The 14,516-nt window shown below is 33.9% G+C and overlaps 2 protein-coding genes across 2 annotated transcripts; one reads left to right on the top strand and one right to left on the bottom strand.

Moving 5' to 3' along the window:
- Positions 1–261: 261 nt before the first annotated feature.
- On the top strand, positions 262–1,114 carry LOC108465383 (uncharacterized). Its single transcript, XM_017765717.2, has 2 exons — positions 262–612; positions 737–1,114. Exons 1-2 carry the CDS (start codon positions 377–379, stop codon positions 942–944), a joined length of 444 nt encoding a protein of 147 aa, XP_017621206.1. The 5' UTR covers positions 262–376; the 3' UTR covers positions 945–1,114.
- Positions 1,115–2,050: 936 nt separating this feature from the next.
- LOC108466600 (probable WRKY transcription factor 51) lies at positions 2,051–5,997 on the bottom strand. Its single transcript, XM_017766987.2, has 3 exons — positions 5,645–5,997; positions 5,395–5,541; positions 2,051–2,680 (listed from the first exon to the last, which is right to left on the bottom strand). Exons 1-3 carry the CDS (start codon positions 5,923–5,925, stop codon positions 2,476–2,478), a joined length of 633 nt encoding a protein of 210 aa, XP_017622476.2. The 5' UTR covers positions 5,926–5,997; the 3' UTR covers positions 2,051–2,475.
- Positions 5,998–14,516: the final 8,519 nt, after the last annotated feature.

Here is a 14,516-nt window from a genome sequence, read left to right on the forward strand (position 1 = left end):
ATTTCACTTTATAAATTTCTCATTGTATCGACACAAAACTAAAAAAAAAAAAAAAGCAGGGTTGACTAAAATCTTATAATTTATTTGTTTTTCTTTTTGCAAGGATAATTTATTACTACTTTTTTTTTATTCAAGGATTGGGTATATCTCAAAAAAAAATTATTACAAGTTTGGTACTCAATTTTCCATTATGATTTATGATTATTCCTTTCCTTTTCCCCCTTGAAATGTTCAGAAACGGATGCCTAAAACCAAGATGATAACACCACGTTTCAATAGAACGTGTCCAAACTCGAAACCACCCCTTAGCTATACACAGCTGCAAATACCGCATCCTTTTACCCTTTTTTTAAATTTTAGTTTACAAATTTTAAGAATGAACAAATCAAGAACAAGACGCTACACATTGTTTCTCCTTTGGTTAATCATCCTATCTCATCAAATCCGACCAGTTGTTTGTGAAGGAAACCAGTACAACGAAGAGAAACCATCATTGTTCCAGTTGGTCTCAAACACCTTTTCTTTGTTGAAGAAATCCCATCAAAGTTCATGGGAAAAGGTCAAAACCATCATCCATGAGTTCCAGTTGCAGTTCACTCCTCCAAGTCTAGAGTAATAATATTACAACTTTCCTGTTTTTCTTATTACGTACTTTTATATTAACACATGGTATCAAATATTAACCTTTTTTTTTTTTTTTTTGTAATGTGGATTAACATGTTATGGTGGATGTTAGTTTTAGAGGCACAGGAGGGAATGACCCAGGTAAGGCTAGTGATGGAACAGGAGAGAAGGTGAAAGAAGCAGTGAAGGATAGCATTGAAACAAGTGAAGCAATAGCTGAAGAAACTGCAAAAACTGCTGCAGAAGCTGTCCACAAAACTGATGAGAAGGTGAAAGAGAGTGCTTCTTCTAAACCAGACGATTCTCATGAGGAACTGTAACCTATATATCCCAAACTACTTAGATGTGGGTGTTTTTTCTTTTTGTTTTTTTGGGGTAAGTTTATTTCTGTTATATGATTTTTGTTGACATATTAATAATTTATATTATATAAATTTTGATATGTTTGTATATAAGCGATAACTTTTTTCATGGTTGGGATGTGTTCAGGGGCGAAGTTAGGAAATTTTTTTAAGGGAGTCGGATAAAATTTTAATTTTTATAGTTTATATCTTTATAATTTATAAAAGATTAAATTGAATTTTTATAATTTTAGAGGGGTCAAAGTGTAATTTTACTTTTATTAATTTAAAATTTTTAAAAATTTAAGGGCCAAAATAATAATTTTACATTTTAGGGTTGCTGGGCCCATGCCAGCCCCCTCTGCCTCCGCCCCTGGATGTGTTGTGACTAGTTCAAAATTGCTAAATTTACTATCAACTTAAGCTTGGAAAACTTGTCTAAGAAAAAAGCATAGACTCAAGCATGTATTATTAATTTTGTTTTCCATCTGCAGAGAATTAGCATATACTCTTCGAAAACTGTTAATGGTATAACTGGGTTAGGCAGAGAGGTTGTGGAGATGTACGGTTGACCTTGTTTAGTAGAAGGTAATAAGAGTAATCGAATAAAGTGGTGGGAAAAAGTAAGAAGATAGGAGAAGAAAGGGAGAAAGGTTGGAAGGAGACGATTCTTAGAAGGGAGATAGATCCCTACTACATGGTTAGTCCAAGCCTTGTATAATCTTAATTTTGTTGTATCTTTAAGTGTAACGTCACAAATTGTTACTGAAAGTCAAAATCAAATGGTTAATTGGTAGGATGGTATAGGTTAAAGTAAGGTGGTACTATGACTTACTTTACGTCACCTTGAATGGGAAGTTATGACAACAACCTAGTGTGACAATTGATGAATGAGCCTACTCAATTGTTGGTTTAAAGAGCTACACTATGAATTTATTTAAGGGGTTCGTCTAAAGAGTTTATTTGTATCATTTATTAATTTACTGTTAAATTCGAACAATTAAGATATAACAAAAAATATAAGAGGATTGAAGTATGAGTTTTATTCCTCATAAAATAAGAACGAGTAAAAGTAATAATCTCAATTAAACAAGCATAGGGTTGCTATTGAAAAAAATGATGAGTGAACAGTTATATGATATTTACACTTGAATCAACTTAGAAACCTTCCTAGGCTAGATGGGGTACCAAAGCCTTAAAATGCTAATAATTTCTTTTATTATTAATATATACCATTTAAAAAAAAAAAAGTAGTTCTGAGTTCTGATAATTAACAGAGATGGAAATTACAACCACAACAACAAAGACGACGGATAGTCAATCCACTAGCTTTGGCCCGCCTGTATTTTAACTAAGTCAGCCCGGAAAATGCATAGTGGGAAAATTAGTGTGAACTAAAAAGTAATAGCTCACCATTTTAGGCAACACTATAAGGCAAAGAAGCAGATATATAATTCTAAGGATAATATATTTATATGTATGTATGTATGTATGTATATAAGTTTTCTTTTCATGTAGAAGAAGAAGAAGGAAGAGAAGCTTGAAAGGTCCAAGCATTAGGAGCCATAATGGACATTTGGTTGTAGTAAACCATGGATGGGGTCTCATGATTGTGAACTCCTTCATATGTAGTTACCACATAACTTTGGTCCTTTACGTCCCTTTCTATCCTCTTCTTCACATTGCATCCTACACTTGAACATTTATAATAGTTCCTGCATTAACCAAATTATAGTTGGCACCAAGTCTTTCATTATCGACCATTAAAACAATCCAAAACATACACATACATGTAAATATATATATATATATATATATATACACCTTCCCATAAGTTCTACCCTTATTGTCTATACTTAAAAATGGGACTCAAAACTTTCAAAATAGAATCTCAAGAATATAATTTCTATGCTTTTAGTGTCTAATTGAAGTTTTTATATGAAGCCAAGTGCCAAATAAAAGTATATGCCTCCATGCTAATGATCATCAGCATCTATATAAATTAGTGGTAATTTTATATACTTTTATATTTAGGTAAACTATAATTTTTTCTCTTCTAGTCACTTAATTATAAAAAGTTAAAACATGACTATTCAACTATTTAATTTTGTGTTCTTCTTTTTACACTAGCTGAATAATGTAAAATGAAAATACACAAAATCCAAGAAAGTTTAGTGACAAAAAGACAAAATTTAATAATTGAGTAATCATTTTATAACTTTTCATAGATAAGTCATAAAAAAACCCTAATTAAATAACTACTAATACAATTTACTCTTTTATCTTTTGACACATAGATAATAATTATTTTAAAATTATCTAATATATATCTATATATCCTGACCTGAATAAAATAAAAGGAGAATAAGAATCTATATTCATTATTTTAATGCATAACTTAATGGATTGATTGGTATTGCAATTTTTAAAACTAGTGTTTAATACATTATGAGTGAAAAGTTCTTATGTACTAATTTCTTAATACTTTTAATTTTTTACTACACCTCATATGAGATAAATGTCACCATTTCAACTCTATTTCTAAAATTTTCACTCACAATAGATTAAATAAGTATTCGGTTTTAAACACAAAACTTTTCAACTCCATTGTATAAATATTTTTTTTTCAAAAACTCAAATTGAATTGGTCAGTTAGATCGAAAATTGTTAGGGATTCGAAAGATGCTTTTGAATAGGTTAGATCAGGAACTGATACGAACCGGCTAAGAGTCGATTGAACCCTCTAAAAACCAATAGAACCGACGATCAGACTAGTTGAACTGGAGTTTTATAAATTTTAAATTTTTAATAATTTTCTAATCAAATCGATTCGACTGACAAATCGATAATTTGACGGATTCGACTACCAATCTAGTTTTAAAAACATTAACAATTTCTATAATTGAAATTTCTAAACTTATAAAAAATTTAAAACAAATCCAACATAGCAATAGTATAAATGTTGATATAGATTAATTTAGTATATATTTGGGTAGTAGTAATTGTTTATTACTTATATGCTCATATAAAGAATTCATGTGAACCACAAGTTGAATAACTTAATAAACAATTGCATCTATAAATACAATGGAAGTGTTGACATATTGACTTAAACATTTTTTAATTAAGCCATCAACTTAAAATTTTGAAGTTTAACAAGTTCAAAAACACGATTACAAGAACATCTAAATTAATAATCCAATGATAAATATATATATATATTATCTTCTACTCTAATAAGATATTATATACTTATATTGAGGTATGATTTATTTAAGTTAATTGAAATTCAATATAAAATTTATTACCATTCTATTTATAATATATATTTGAACAAACATAATATATATAAAATGAGAAGCAAAACCAGATAACAAAGAAATTAAACTGGGGGAAACTTTGATTGTAGCAAAGCAATTATTTTGCTTTTATGTGGTCCAGATTAAGCCTTTAAATTTTGATAAAAGCTGTCGAGTAGTCTTTTCACAGCTTCCATGGTTGTCTATGGCTGCCTTAGCCAGCCGCTATACTCCTCCCCCAATAAAAACTATGTTCAAAATAACCTAAGGATATAATTAAGCCATGCAAAGTTAATTAATTAATAAAGTGCCTAAACCCAACTCCTTTCTGTCTTTCTCTTTGTCCATATATAAACATGCATGTTCCTAAATTAAAATCTAATTGCGGCTAAAGAATAAAGATAGATAATACAGTAGCTGCTACTACTGTGGGTGTGATTTGTGAGCACGTGATGATGATAACGCAGCAGCCCACAGTGTTTGTACGTGGATTGATCGGTGGTGCCTCTTGCACTTGCAGTCTACTTCAACTATGAAGGCTATTGGCGAAATATATAATTAGGCTGATGGGGCAATATTTTTCCCACTTTTTTGCCCCACTTTTTGGATATAGTTCACTACTATCCTATTCCATATAGGATGTGATGGGTATTGGTTCATCCCTTTGTGTGCAAAACTATATGATTATTGTGGGAAATATCAAGAAAAATAAATGAGAAAGGCATTGAAATGGTATACTAATTATTAACCCTATTGCTGCAATGATTGAAAATTATAAACTGGTAGAATAATATATATATATATCATAAGCCCACATGCTGCTTCAGTTTTATGATTTAAAAAAAAAAATCCAAATTCATTGTTTTGAGACATTGGGTTTTTTGTTTTTTGTTTTTCATAGTTGAATATAATTATTTCTATATCATCACGAGGACGAAGATGAAGTTAATTTATCAAGTTGGAAGTATATATGTATATATAATATAAAACACCATAGATATGTGTACAAAGTTATGGGGTCCCGCGGCTCAATATTGAAAACCATGAGTGGTTCCAATATCGGTGAAACCAGTTTTTCATGCAATATAACAACATCAACCCAAAAAGATTAAAATAATAATAATAATTACCTTGGATTGGGGTTGTCCTTGATGGATTTTTTCCCATATTTCCTCCATTTGTATCCATCATCGATCACCTCCATCTCTGATTTCATTCTAAACGCAACTCGAACCCCCAGTTCCGATTTGTTTTTCCCCACTCCATTTTTGCATTTTCTGCAAAAAAAATAAAATTCAACCTATTAAGTAAAAAAAAGAAGAAGAAGAAGAAGAAAAATTTCCATTGAGGGAAGTTAAAGATATATATAATATCACTTGCATGTTACAATTTTTTGATGTTGCACCACTAAGTTCAGTAGCTGCAGCCATGCCTTTCTCCGACGACAGCATACTCTGCGACGATGTATCGTCGTCGAAGATACTGCCGTCAAGAAGGAGATAATCGGAGACCTCAAAATCGGGCATGGGATTGACGCTTTCAGGGAAGAAAGTGTAAATAGGGTTAGAGTTAGGGTTTTGATGAGAAAAGTCCATTTTTAAGGAAAATCTGGACTTTTGGTCTTTGATAGAGTTTTGTAGAGAAGGAAGCTTGTTATGCATAGCTGCAATCCATTTTATACTTTTTTTATTTTTATTTTTTTAGATATCTAAAATAACAAATTTTATCCCTTTATTATTATTTTTTCCTTCTAATTTTAAAATTTATGAGCAGATGCTTCATGGTTATTTCCTGGAGCTATGCAGCGAAGATTCTTCAGTGGTGCCACGTGTTGGGAAGGGCCTAGTGAAGTCATATAGGTGACGTAAGGCCTTAACTTTATTGCATTCGAATATGGGACCACTTGTACTGTGAGGGAACCATTGTTTTTGGTCGGCGGAAACCATTGTTTTGGGAGAGACACTTTAGTCTGTAAGATGATTACACCATAAATTTTTATCTACATTTTACGTGGCGCTTACTAACTGGATTAATTTAATCTTTGATCAAGAATAACATTTATCTCCAATGAATAATTGCTTAATTAGCTTATCAAACATTTTAACAACTTCTCTTATAAAATTCCTCTAATTAAATCGGTAATGAAAATCAATACAGAAAAACATTAAAAAACAAAAAATATATAATAAATGCATTCGTTTTTTTTTTTAGATATCTATTGAAGTGAGTCCAATAATTAACCATTCACATTTAGCAGGCCCATTAAATGGGTAGATGCTAGCCACTAGTTTTAAAATTACTTCATATCTAGGGCGAAGATTGAATTCTCAACCATTGATTAAGGTAAGAGAGAATGCATTTATGTTTTTGAATTAATATATGCATTTTTTTTCTTGGCAGAAAAATATAAATATCAATTACAAAGATAAATTAGTGTCATTACAGATGAGTTGACCTGAAACATCCCAAGCCTAAGTCCGATCGCCGGTTTAGGCTATAAGGTGTTAATTGAGCTAAACATTTAATTTTTCATTCACAAAATTAAAAATAAAAGCAGAAATTTAGCTGAATACATATTGAACCTTGAGTTATAAATGACATTTTCATATAGCCAAAATATTTACAATTACAAAACATATTCGTCAACAGCCTAATCTCTATACATGCCATATCGAGTCCAAAATATAACTGTACTAAAAAGATCGATAGTATGAAGAACTGCTGACGATCCCCGAGTCGGCGGCTAGAGTCAACAATCTATAAAACAGAGAAATAAGAATTTGAGTAAGCTTTCGAGGCTTAGTAAGTTTTAAGCAATTTATACTATTAAAGCTTGTCATTAAAATTGAACATTGAGAATCACAAAACTTGTATTCTAATTGTAATTCACTTGACCAAATATACACCAAGACATTAGTTACAAAACCCATTGGTGAATATATATGTATGTATACACAAGAAACTCCTTGCACATATTTCACTATTTACAAAGATTATACTAATACCTTTAATTACGTTCTTTCATATGATGACTTACAATAACCAATTGTATTGTTTTCTTATCATCAAATACCGAATTGATTCACACACACACACACACACACATATATATATATATATATCGTTCTTTGATATTAGTAAATCACTTAGAAATCAATTCAAATATGAGCACATAACACGAACCTTAACGTGTAAACTATATAATACTTACGCAACGATGTTTACCACTGACATTCGAAGTCACAATCTTACTTAACTTACTGGCATCGGTTCTGTCAAATCTTAGAGCTCGGAATACATTACTAGCATAAGCTTGCGGGTCTTTAACCCGGATATTTTTCCAGCACGTAGCCTGCGGACCTCAAGTCCGAATATATTTCTAGCATATAGCCTGCGGATCTCATGTCCGGATATTTTTCCAGCATATAGCCTGCGGACCTCATGTCCGGATATATTTCCAATCTCATATATATTTGATCATATTTTAACACATCTCAGTCATCTTATCACTTAATAATCGTATATTACATTCGAATATAAACTCGATACGCACATCATCATTCACATTTCAGCTCAATGGTTATATCTCATATCACTCATTCTCTGCACCATTTAATCTTAAATTCAAAGTGATCATCAAACTATAAGTCATATACATGCATTATCTATTATACATCTTAATTCAAGTGCAAGCCAAAGATCACAATTTACCTACTATACTCTTATAATGGCATCGTCAATTATATACTAAAGGAAACTACTTAAGACTTACCTCGGATATTTTGAACAGTTGTGGGTAATCTACTCGACTGCTTTCTCCTTTCCCTTATCTGATTTAGACCCTCTTACCTCTTGAGCTTGATTCAAACAAATAGATCTATTTAATTTCTTATCAATTTAACAATTCGATTTAATACATGTATGTCGTGCCATTAAGTACAAATGATTTTATTAACTACCTATTTAAACATCATACATATGCTCTACTCATGTACAATCGAAAATATTACTAGCGTATTACCTTGCATTTTCGAATTACATAACCATCACTTAATTTCATAAAAAAAATACACATATCATCTCAGATTAACACAAGAATCAAATGCATCACTCAAAATGCCAAAGTCCGACTAAGTCTACCATTATAGCATTATCAAGTTTATGTATTTGGTAATTCACATTCAAACACATTCGGCACTATGTATCTGATCAAATGTTTCATTTAACGCTAAACTCAACTTATAACCTTCCCTAATTAAAACATTCAACACCGACTAGACATGCTTACATGCCTAAGCCGAATATCATTTTAGACATTTGAGAAATCATTTCTCAATTCATCTTATTAGTGTTACCTCACTCAAAACATTTACACCAATCTATTATAATTAAAACTCTTGTTCAAAATAATATTCACTATAATACTATGGCCGAAACTCCCAAATAACTAACATAGTCTCTTAGATTCAATATAATCACGAATATATATATATACAACCTAAATTCCTCTCTTAACACATAATTTACTATCTTGGAATTCATTTCCTAACTAAATTAACTTACTCCAAAGCCGAATGCTACTTAAGCATTAAGCTCATGTTCTTTTCATTATTAAGCAATTTTCATAACTCAACTAACATCCATTTTCAATTTAACATCAACATTAAAAGAAATTTAACACAAAAATTCATAGCCGAATGTTGTTTATCTTAAGCTACCATTATATAATTACTTATCACTTCATACCATATTATCAAAACTGAACTAATTATACTTATATAAGTACTATCAAAGCCGAAACCTATGCATAGCATTATTCAAGATTTATACCCTTAAAATCATTTACAAGGCCGAATTTGTTCAAGTAACTTAACAAGTCCAAGTTCATCTATTTCATATATAAATACTAACAATTAAGTATTAACTAGTTCAAACTTCATTTAACCATAAGAACAACAATCTATCCTCTTCAATTTCTCCCATGGCCGAATGCTTAAAACACCACACAACTCAAAATTTTGTCATGGGTTAAGTAAAGAACTTAATAACTAACTCAAAATATGCTAAAAATCCAAGAATTAACATGAATTACTTACCTTATTTAAAGTTCAAGATCACCGACTAGTTTGCTCTTTTCCTTCTTTAAAATCGGCTAGGAAGAAACAATGATGAATACTTTGTTTTCTTTACCCATTTTCTACCTTTAATTATTATTATTCTATAATTTAAAGCCATTTAATTAAAAATAATGCTAATAGAAAATTCATATATTTTATACTAACTAACAACATGGCTGGCCACTATAAAAAATGGGTAATTTGACATGCAAAACCATTCTTTTCAATACATACATTGTTAGACCACCTTTAAAAATTACCTATCATCTTTCACATTTTTCTCACATAAGTCCCATTTAATAATTTCATATACAAATGACAAAATTAAAGCATGAAACTTTCACATATGCATGTACACATATAATAAGCATAGAATATAACAATTAATTATTTTTGTGACTCGATTTTGTGGTCCCGAAACCACTTTCTGACTAGGGTCAAATTAGGGCTGTCACAACTCTCCCCTGCACAAGGAATTTTCGTCCCCGAAAATCTTACCAGTAAATAAGTTAGGATATCGATCCTTCATAGCGTCTTCAAGTTCCCAAGTAGCTTCTTCAACCCCATGCTTAATCCATAGTACCTTCACTAATGAGATTTTCTTATTTCATAGTTCTTTTACTTCGCGAGCCAAAATACGAACTGGTTCTTCTTCGTAACTCAAATCAGAGTGAATCTCAATCTTAGATGGATTAATTATGTGCGATGGATCGGATCTATAACGTCGAAGCATCGAGACATGAAAAACGTTATGAATCTTCTCAAGTTCAGGGGATAAAATCAATCTGTATGCGACTGACCCAATTCGTTCAGATATTTCATACGGTCCAATGAACCTCGGACTCAATTTGCCTTTACGGCCAAATCTGAGCATTTTTTTCCAAGGTGAAACTTTAAGAAACACTTTGTCTCCTACCTGATATTCAATGTCTTTTCGCTTTAAATCCGCGTACGACTTCTGACGATCTGAAGCTGCTTTTAGACTTTCACGGATTACTTTTACTTTCTGCTCAGCATTTTTAATCAAATCAACCCCGAAGATTTTACTTTCACTAAGCTCGATACAAAACAACGGTATACGGCATTTACGACTATACAAAGCCTCGTAAGGTGCCATCTTAATGCTTGATTGAAAACTATTGTTGTAAGCAAATTCAATTAAAGGTAAATACCGTTCCCATGAACCACTAAACTCAAGGATGCAACATCTCAACATATCCTCGAGTATCTGAATGATCCGCTCGGATTGACCATCAGTCTGGGGATGAAAAGCGGTGCTAAAATACAACTTGGTACCCAATGCATCTTGCAATTTCTTCCAAAATCGTGATGTGAATCTCAGATCTCTATCCGACACAATAGAAATAGGTACTCCGTGTAACCTTACAATCTGAGAAACACACAATTCAGCTAGCTTGTCAAGGGAATAATTCGTACGTACAGGAATGAAATGAGCCAACTTTGTCAGTCTATCAACAACAACCCAGATCGCATTTTTCTTGCTTGACGACAATGGCAACCCAAATACAAAATCCATTGTGACTTGATCCCATTTCCATTCGGGTATCATGATCGGCTGAAGTAACCCTGAAGGTACTTGATGCTCCGCTTTCACTTGTTGACATATCAAACATTTCGAAACAAAGTCAGAAATGTCTCGTTTCATACCAGGCCACCAAAAATGACGTTTCAGATCGTTGTACATTTTTGTACTCCCCGGGTGAATTGACAGTCGGCTACTATGAGCCTCATTCAAAATCATCGAAATAAGTTCTGAATTTCTTGGAACACACAATCGACTTCTGAACCTCAAACAATCATCGTCATCAATTTGAAACTCTGATTCCATATTTAATACACATTCAGCTAGTTTTGCAACCAATTCATCATCGACTTTCTGGGATTCCCGTATTTGATGAATCATTAATGGTTTGGCCTTTAATTCTGCTACCAACGCATTATCGGATGAAACAGACAGGTGTACATTTATCGCTCGTAAAGCAAACAGTGATTTACGACTTAAAGCATCAGCAACCACGTTAGCCTTTCCCGAGTGATAATCAATGACAAGCTCATAATCTTTCAACAACTCAAGCCAACGTCTTTGTCGCAGATTCAAATCTCTTTGAGTCATCAAATATTTGAGACTTTTGTGATCCGAATATACATGACGCCTCTCTCCAAACAAGTAGTGTCGCCATATTTTCAAAGCGAATATGATGGCAGCTAATTCGAGATCATGGATCAGATAGTTTTTCTCATGTGGCTTCAATTGCCTCGATGCGTAAGCTACAACTCGACCTTCTTGCATCAACACACAACCCAGCCCAAGTAAGGACGCATCACTGTAAATGACAAACTCTTTACCGGATTCGGGCTGCACTAACACTAGGGCTTCCGTCAAAAGTGTTTTCAGTTGGTCGAAACTTTTTTGGCACTTTTCTGACCATTCGAACTTAATATCTTTCTGAAGTAGCTTCGTCATTGGTGTGGCTATCATCGAGAAACCTTTTACAAATCGTCTGTAGTAACCAGCAAGCCCTAAAAAGCTCCGAACTTCAGTAATATTTCTCGGGGGCTTCCACTCAAGTATGGCTGAAATTTTGCTCGGATCAACTCGAATTCCCGATGCAGATACTACATGTCCCAAAAAGCTAACTTCTCTCAACAAGAACTCACATTTACTGAACTTAGCATATAACTGCATGTCCCGTAAACTCTGCAACACTAATCTCAGGTGCTCAGCGTGTTCAGTTTTATCGTGTGAATAAATCAAGATGTCATCTATAAACACAACTACAAACCGGTCCAAATACTGCCTGAAAATTTGATTCATCAAATTCATAAATACTGCAGGGGCATTAGTGAGCCCAAACGGTATCACTAAGAACTCGTAGTGACCGTATCTCGTTCTGAAAGCAGTTTTAGGTATATCTGAATCTCAAACTCGCAACTGATAATAACCCGATCTCAAATCTATCTTTGAAAACACTGAAGCTCCCTTCAACTGATCAAACAAATCATCAATACGCGGTAACGGATATTTATTCTTTATCGTCACTTTATTCAACTGACGATAGTCGATGCACAATCTCATGGTTCTGTCCTTCTTTTTCACGAACAATACTGGTGCACCCCAAGGTGAAAAACTCGGTCGAGCGAAACCTCTATCCGTCAACTCTTGCAATTGAGTTTTCAATTCTTTCAATTCCGTTGGTGCCATACGGTACGGCGCTATCGAAATTGGTGTAGTCCCAGGTATAAGTTCAATACCAAACTCTACCTCCGAACAGGTGGTAACCTTGGCAATTCCTCGGGAAAAACATCTAGATACTCACAAACTACTGATACTGATTCAAGCTTCTTTTCTGATTCTTTACTATCAAGTACATACGCAAGATACGCCTCACACCCCTTTTTGACATATTTCTAAGCCAACATCGAGGATATAACTGATGGTAACCCGTTCATATCAGTAGACTCAACTCGGATTATCTCATCATTTGCACATCTCAAATCAATAGTCTTTCTTTTGCAATTCACAACTGCATCATGAACGGTCAACCAATCTATACTGAGAATAACATCAAATTCATTAAACAGTAAAAGTATCAAATCGGCCGGAAAACAGGAACCTTGGATTATCAGGGGACATTTCCTGCACACTTTGTCGACTAACACATATTGACCCAAGGATTTGACACTCGGATTATGAACTCGAGAGACTCAACAGTGAGAGTCTTCTTGGATGCTAAAGTCTCACATACATATGAATGAGTAGAACCAGGGTCAATCAAAGCAATCACATCAGTATCAAAGAGAGTGAAAGTACTGGTAATAACATCAGGCGAAGAAGCATCCTCGTGTGCGCGTATAGCATAAGCTCTAGCAGGAGCACGAGCCTCGGATATGGTTGTAGCATCTTTAGACCCTCTCTAACCGCCACTGGCATTCCCCGTATTCCTAGGTGGTCTACCTCATGCTGTAATACTCAGTTTCCCACTCTGGTTCACATTTTGCTCGGATAATCTCGGGCAGTCTTTAATAAAATGGTCGGCTGACCCGCATTTATAACAGGAGCGGTAATGAAATCTACAACTCCCCGAATGCCATTTACCATAATACTTGCACTCTGTCCTGTCCCGACGATCATTTCCAATACTGGCAACTGAAGTGGTTCATGTACTCACAGGGGGTCGATCGTGGTCTCGTCTGGAAAAACCCGAAATATTATTTGATCGGCCAGAATCATCTCGAATTTTCTTCGATGATTGCTGAAAAGACTTTTCTCAAGATCTTTTACGAAATTCTCCAGCTTCGACATCAGCTTTCCTTTTTTCTTTACTAAGCTCTTCGGCCTTGCAAGCTCACTGGACAAGTATTACGAACTCTCGTATCTCAAGAATACCAACAAACATCTTTATATCTTCATTCAACCCATCTTCAAAATGTTTACACATAATAGCCTCAGACGATACACATTCCCGAGCATATCTACTGAGTTTGACAAACTTCCGTTCATAATCAGTAACTGACATGGAACCCTGTTTAAGCTCAAGAAATTCTTTTCGTTTCTGATCAATGAACCTCTGACTGATATATTTTTTTCAGAATTTAGTTTGGAAGAACTCCCACGTCACCCGTTCTCTGGGTACAACAGAAACCAATGTGTTCCACCAATAGTAAGCAGAATCACGTAGCAAGGATATAGCACATTTTAGGCATTCATCGGGTGTGCAAGATAGTTCGTCAAGTACTCGAATAGTGTTGTCTAACCAAAATTTAGCTTGCTTGGCATCATCACTATCTGTAGCTTTAAATTCAGTAGCCCTGTGCTTTCGGATTCTGTCAACCGGGGGCTTATTTAACCTCGTCTAATCAGTTACCGGAGGTATCGCAGGTGCAGGGGGTGTACTATTCGGGAGTGGGGGTTGTGGAACAACCGTATTGGTTCGAATGTATTGGTTGAACCAATCATTCAATATATTATAGAAAGCCTGTCTAACCTCGTCGTTCTGATTGCTTGTAATAGGTTGAGAGTCCATCGGTGCTGTCTCATGCGCGGGAGCAGGCGCTACACTCTCAACATCATCAGCTACCACTCGATTAGGATCGGGATCCATTACTATACGAAA

Source organism: Gossypium arboreum, chromosome 2 (assembly GCF_025698485.1).
Source record: "Gossypium arboreum isolate Shixiya-1 chromosome 2, ASM2569848v2, whole genome shotgun sequence".
NCBI classification, from domain to species: Eukaryota; Viridiplantae; Streptophyta; class Magnoliopsida; order Malvales; family Malvaceae; genus Gossypium; species Gossypium arboreum.